The 6,742-nt window shown below is 32.5% G+C and overlaps 1 protein-coding gene across 2 annotated transcripts; it reads left to right on the top strand.

The window, feature by feature from the left end:
- Nucleotides 1–1,736: 1,736 nt before the first annotated feature.
- On the top strand, nucleotides 1,737–6,362 carry LOC120091565 (probable enoyl-CoA hydratase 2, mitochondrial). Of its 2 annotated transcripts, none has more exons than XM_039049657.1 (8): nucleotides 1,737–1,986; nucleotides 2,885–3,073; nucleotides 3,198–3,272; nucleotides 3,895–3,985; nucleotides 4,093–4,144; nucleotides 4,413–4,516; nucleotides 4,603–4,679; nucleotides 5,986–6,362. In XM_039049657.1, the coding sequence occupies exons 1-8, from the start codon at nucleotides 1,873–1,875 to the stop codon at nucleotides 6,160–6,162; spliced, it is 879 nt and encodes a 292-aa protein (XP_038905585.1). In that variant the 5' UTR covers nucleotides 1,737–1,872; the 3' UTR covers nucleotides 6,163–6,362. The 2 variants fall into 2 exon arrangements, with proteins under 2 accessions (XP_038905585.1, XP_038905583.1); XM_039049655.1 differs by having other exon boundaries at nucleotides 1,746–1,986; nucleotides 2,904–3,073.
- The last annotated feature ends 380 nt before the right edge of the window (nucleotides 6,363–6,742 follow it).

Genomic DNA, 6,742 nt, shown 5'->3' with positions numbered 1-6,742 from the left:
GTTCTTAAAGCAAGTTAAATTATATAAAGCCTAAAAAATTTGGAGTAAGTTTCAATTATGCTTATAAAATTAAAAAAAAAATATTTCAACTCTTGAAGTTTGAAATTGCTTCCAAATATACAGATATATTGAATACCATTGAAGAGTTTTTCTTTATCATCGTTATAACAACTTAGAAGGTATCGCAATATTCTTTATGACATCATTCACATAATCAAATTTTATACATTAGCTCTCACATTAATTAAAAATACATTATAGATGATGTCATATATGTCTATCCATTTTTTTCATATGAGTTACCTGATCAACCATCTGAAAAAAAAAAACGTTTTTTTTTAAAAAAAAAATAATTTCAAAGTTCAAAAGTTAAAATTAAAATATTTAAATTTTAGGAGAATAGTTAAAACTTTGGAAAATTTTTATAGATAGAAAAAATGTCAAACTATTTATGGAAATAGTAAAAACAAAAATATCGATAGACACCGATAGATTTCTACAGTGTCTATAAGTGATAGACTTGTATCAGTTTCTATCACTATAATATCAATGATAGACTTTTACAAGTTTTTATCCCTATAGACACCAATAAACTTTTATCAGCCTCTATTAATGATAGATTTCTATCCGTTTCTTTCACTAATAAAATTTTATCAGCATCTATCAATGATAACTTGTATCAGTTTCTATCACTGATACTACCAGCTTCTGTCACTAATGACATTGATATACTTCCATTAGCTTTTATCGAAGAAGATTAAAATTTTCTATTTTGTGTAAATAATTTATCTTGTTTTTCTATTTTTGAAAATCTCCCTAAAACTTTCTCCAAAGTTAAAGAGATGTTTTCACAAGTTCTTTAAAATCCAAATGTAAGTAAAGATCTAAGAGCCATGACTATAAAAGTTAATCATTGAGCTTTGAAAAATTTGAGGACCAAAATAGATGCAATGTTTTTTCTCTTCCTTTCGTTTAACAATTTACTTCATCGAAAATTAAACCTTTAACTTTTGATGAGTATAGTAATATCTCAATAAATCAAGTTATTAAGTTACATTCAGTTTGATTAGAAATAGACAAAATTTCAAAATGTAATAAACAAAACAAGACTCCTTTTTTAGAGGATAAAGATTGAAAGAGCAAAAAAGAAATTACACAAATTACAAGAAAACATCACTAGACACAAAAGAACGTACACCATTCAAAATAAGGAATATCACAAAGTATTAAACTAAATAAGACTATTTATCCCACGTATTGAAACTTTGAAGTTTAAATAACTAGGTCCTGTTTGGTAATCATTTCGTTTTTTGTTTTTTATTTTTGAAAATTAAGTTTTTAAAAGTTACTTTCTTTTTTTTTTTTTTTTTACTTTTTAAAATTTGGCTTATTTTTTAAACCATCTATAAAAATATAGATAATAAATGAAGAAATTTAGAAGTAGAAGTAGTGTTTATAGGTATAATTTTTTTTTTAAAAAAAACAAAAAGTTAAAAATAAAATGACGAGTAAATGGGACCTAAAATAGAGGAAATATTAAAATTGATTTTAATTTTTGTTTAGTTTATAAAGATTTGAGCAGCTAATTTCTTAGAAAACGATGCCTTTAAACTTTATTATAAATCCAAAATGGTTTTATATTTAAAAACAAAAATAAAAACAAAATCTTTTGATCTAATCCAATTCGCTCTCATTCTTCCCTTCCCTCTTCTCTCTCTGCTTTGCCATCTTCCTCTGTACAACGAATGGGAGCTTTCAAAATTCTGAGCAGAAATCTCATCAACCTACATATTCAGCTCCATCATTCACCTCAGAACCTTCCAATTCCGGCCGGAATTCTCCGTCAGGCATTGCCGACCTCCAGCTCTTCCGATGGCTTCAATTCGTTCTCACATCCATGGCGATACACTCATTGCAGAACTCTCATTTTGGAGTCACTTTCTTCTGAGCCTGTCCGGCTTCACCGACTTTCTGACTCCGATTCTGGTAATTTCTTAGCTGAATATATGAAAAATCTTCTTCAATTTTGATATTCTTACCTCAGTGGTTATATGCTTGGGTTATTTAGATTGCTGATGTTTAAGGATTTTGTTGTGACGTCTCAAATTAGGTCCCGATTTTGTTAATTTATGTTTAGGTGATTATGTGATATTTACTTAATGTTTAAGGCTTGATTTTGCTTTTGGAATATATGATTCGCTATTCTTGTTTCAATGGCTACTTTCTTGATGATTTGTCTGTCTGCAGATAATGGAGATTGGAGGGCCAAGATTCTTTTATCATCCTTTTTAATAAGATTAGAGTGTTTGGTGTGGTTCAAAGTTATATTTTGAAGAGACAATTTAAAGTTGATAATCCGAAATGTGATTGATCGAAATCGAAGATCACTTTAAAATTACTTTATTGTAATTTTTCTTTTGGAAAGATGAGGAACCACTTTATGATAATTGACATTTGTGAAATCGGACTAATGATAACTAAAACTATTTTTGTAAAAAGTCTTCTAAGAAAATATGTTCTTCTAAAAGTGTTTAAATGAGAAGGTATGTCATGAGCCCTAGTAATTTTTATGCATTGAGAACTTCCATATGTGACACACGACTTGATCAACAGCCACTTCTCTGACAAAAGTGTACTGAGGATTCGTATAGTTCATGCATGGAGAGTGCATAACCAACTGCGGCTTCTCCTTTTCTGTTCTTCTTCTTATTTTTTTCTTTTTGGTTCTTGGGTTCTTTCAGATATTCTTTATGCTTGTCCTAGGATGGCTTGAACTTCTGATGGGTTCCTTTTTTCTTCATTTGTAATGCTATCTATGATTACTTCCTTTCAAGTTTCTGGGGTGTTCTTGGGCTGCTTCAGTTATGTTTGAATGGAAATCTAGTTTGGTTTATCGATGACAGGAATTGTCGAGGTACATTTAGACAGGCCTGAGGCAAAAAATGCCATTAGCAAGGATATGCTGAGGGGATTGCGTCACGCCTTTGAATCCATTTATAGTGATCCATCAGTCAATGTTATGATGATCTGCAGCTCTGTCCCAAAGGTGTTCTGTGCAGGTGCAGATTTGAAGGTATTCTTGTTAACCCTGCTGGTTTATATTGGAGCATTTTGGTAGAATCTCTAACAATTCGGCTCTCTCAGTATGGTATGGTCTTTAACTTCTTTTCCCCCTCAATTCATCCTTTTAAGTGCAGGAACGTAAGAAGATGACAGCATCAGAAGTTCACTCCTTTGTCACCTCACTGCGGTCTGCATTCACATTTTTAGAGGTGGATTGTTATTATCTACATTCCTACTTGCTTTTACATTCTTTGATTTATTTACATTATTTTTAAACAAGGATGTCTTGTCAAGTATATAATGCATCGGTTGAGATGCACATGAGTGATATATCATAGATACTCACCATGATCTTTTGTGGCTGATGCTAGTAAGCTTAGTGCACGTGATTCGATTCTTCTGTGGCTTTGAGATTTGGTTTATTATGATTCCAAAAATAAAAATAGGCATTATACTCGATATTTTCGATGAACTTAAATGATACTTTAGAGTTTTATTTACTTGTGAATTAGCGGCGAAGCCTACAATATGCTTTCATGTTTAATCACCTTGAGTTCGGCCGAGTGGTCAATAAGGGCTATGTAAGTAATAAAGGACTTAGAGGAGTTCAAGCCATGGTGGCCACCTCTCACATGTTTAAGCAGCTCTATTTTATTTTGTTTACTTACCTGATTAACATAATTATTTGTCAATGTTATGAATGCAGTACTTCTCTTTCTTGATCACAAATCTTGTTTCGGCTTTCACCTTCTTTGAAATATATTTCCTTTGGTTTTTCAGGTCCATTTGAAGTATTTGTCCGCTGATGTAATCTAAATTTATTTTATTCAGGCACTTCCTATTCCTACTATTTCAGTTATTGAAGGAGCAGCATTGGGTGGTGGACTTGAAATGGCTCTAGCATGTGATCTTCGGATATGTGGTAAATAATTTATTCAACTATTTTACATTAAGTTCCTTACCAGAACTTCTTGCTGTATTGGATGGCTTAGTTATTGTTGTAACTCACATTGTTAAACCATGATCCAGGGGAAGATGCCAAACTCAGTTTGCCAGAAACCGGACTGGCTATAATTCCTGGGTATGCCGTAAATTCTTATATATATATGTGGTCACATATGAAGTTTTGATAACTCACTTGAGACCAATAGAAGGAAGCTTGCATCCAAACTGATGTTGGATAGTTCCTACTCAGTATGAACATTAAACTGTTGATGGTGGAAGCTGGATGATACTCGTCTCAAGAATATTTTTTGAATCCCCCTTCTTCCTCTTTTCTATTGGTATTAACATGAAGGTTCTCCAGTATGCACGAGTAGATTATAGCTTCTAAACGTGTTTTTTCACAGGGCAGGTGGGACTGCAAGGCTTCCTAGGCTGGTTGGTAAATCAATAGCAAAGGAACTTATATTCACTGGTCGTAAGGTCAGTGGTAGAGATGCTCTATCTATAGGTATGAACAGCATTTAGGGAAAAAAAAAAGATTTAGTTCAATGTCTTATTGAGCTAAGGAGAAGAAAATAAAGTTTCCTGCTTTAGGTCTTGTCAATTACTGCGTCCCTGCTGGTGAAGCTTATACAAAGGCATTGGAAATTGCCCAAGAGATAAATCAGAAGGTAACTAGAACATCTTATATAGTTTATCTTTCTGGCTAATCATGCGGACAATTTGATGAAACTTATGATCTGATTGGTATGATTCGACTAATTCAAGGACCGACCATCTGATGGATTGAGAGTATCCTATTCATTGTCTCAGACCTTGTGGAGTTTTTTTAAGTGAATCATATTTTGTGCCTTAGTTCCATTCTTAAAATGAGCGGTGTTATAGAACGATTCCTAAACCCACTTACTAAACACTTCGGTCCAGTTCGATATTAATTTCATTTTTAGTTTTCTATTTTTGAAAATTGTGCTTTTTTTTTCATAATTTCTTTTCCATGATTTTCATCATTCCTAAAGAAACATTTAAATTTTAAAGCCAAATTTCAAAAGAAAAAAAGTTTTTGAAATACTTTTTTCCTCTATGAACTTGGCTTGAATTTCGAAAACATTTGTATAAAGTAGATAATAAAATAAAAAAACTCATAGGTGGAAATAGTTTTTATAAGCTTAATTTTAAAAACCAAATAGTTAAATAGGGCCTTCACATCTAAGCTCCTAACCTCATACCTGCATTCTAAATATTGAATTCTTAGTAGTTTTATTTTTTTTTTCTGACAATAACATGCTGAATGGGGGATTCAAACCTTTGATCTCTTGATCAATAGTTCATATATCATATTAGTTGAGCTATGCTCATGTTGAACCTGATTCTTAGTAGTTATATACTTTCCCCAATAGTTATTTGATTTCGCCTTGAATTTCCAGGCTTCTAATATTGACATTGGTGTCCACTGTCCTGACACCCGTTAAATGAGTTTGATAGTCCTTAATGGAAATCAAAAGTTTCTATGTAGATACTTTTTTATTCATAGTAATTTAAATGGACAGTTTATTTGGTTACTATACCACGCTCTTCATTATCATCCACGCTATCTTCACAATGATCGTCTTAGTCCGGTTCTTGATTGAGAATTTAGGCGCTGATTGGAAGATTAAGTTATTAAAAGAATTTAAAGAAACAATCGAAGATCAAATCTGTGAAGTGACATCCACAATAACCCTTTTCCATAAGACAGTTGTGTTCAAAAGTTAATTTCCTCCAAATATATGTTGTTATCACTAATGAAGTAGTGATTCTTGGACCAATTTGTATCATTTCTTAAATGTCAGAGTCATAATATCACTTACTGTAACTCATACATCCAAATGAACCATTTCTCGAAATTTCAAAGATAGAAATATATTTTTCTGAACTTTCACAGTGTGCCTACTGCCTAGAATCTAATATCCAAGTAATTGTTGAGTATTGTATTAACAGGGTCCACTAGCAATAAAGATGGCAAAGAAGGCGATCGATGAGGGGCTCAAGGGAGACCTGGAGTCAGCTATGGAAATAGAAGATGAATGTTACACAGAACTCTTAGATACGAAAGACCGCTTGGAAGGATTGGCAGCGTTTGCCGAGAAGCGCAAGCCAAGGTATGGAGGAGAATAGATTGGTAACCAGTTGTTTGTTTCCTCAATACAATGTGGTTACCTCTAATGTTCATTTAACTTTCTGAAATATAAGAATAAATGCAAGGTTTTTATGTAGCATAGTAACCTGAAATAAAAGGCTTCAGAAACTGTACCAAATTCATCTTATTTATCAGTGATGCTATAATAAACAGCCTTGAATGGCTTAGTGTTGCTCTTTGTCCTGAAATTTATAATTGTTTTTTGTTCTTTTTAGTTTGCCAGTGGGGTGATTAGGGGTGTAAAATTGGTTTGGGTTGGCTATCTGTTTGGCTCGGCTTCATCGTTTTTTTACAATAGGGCCTAGAGATTTCTTGATTCGTCATGCTATAGCTTTAGGTTTACATACAACTACATTGATTTTAGTAAAAGGTATTTTAGATGCATATGGTTTCAAATTAATGCTGGATAAAAAGGATTTTGGTTATAATTTTCCATACAACAGTCTAGAACGAGGTGGTACTTGTGATGTTTTGGCTGGGGACGCCTTTTATTTGGCAGTTTTTTGGATGTTAAATTCCATTGGATGAGTTACTTTTTATTGGCACTTGAAGCAGATT

The sequence above is a fragment of the Benincasa hispida genome, chromosome 11 (genome assembly GCF_009727055.1).
Source record: "Benincasa hispida cultivar B227 chromosome 11, ASM972705v1, whole genome shotgun sequence".
Classification (NCBI taxonomy): Eukaryota; Viridiplantae; Streptophyta; class Magnoliopsida; order Cucurbitales; family Cucurbitaceae; genus Benincasa; species Benincasa hispida.
This window is presented reverse-complemented; position numbering and strand designations above follow the sequence as displayed.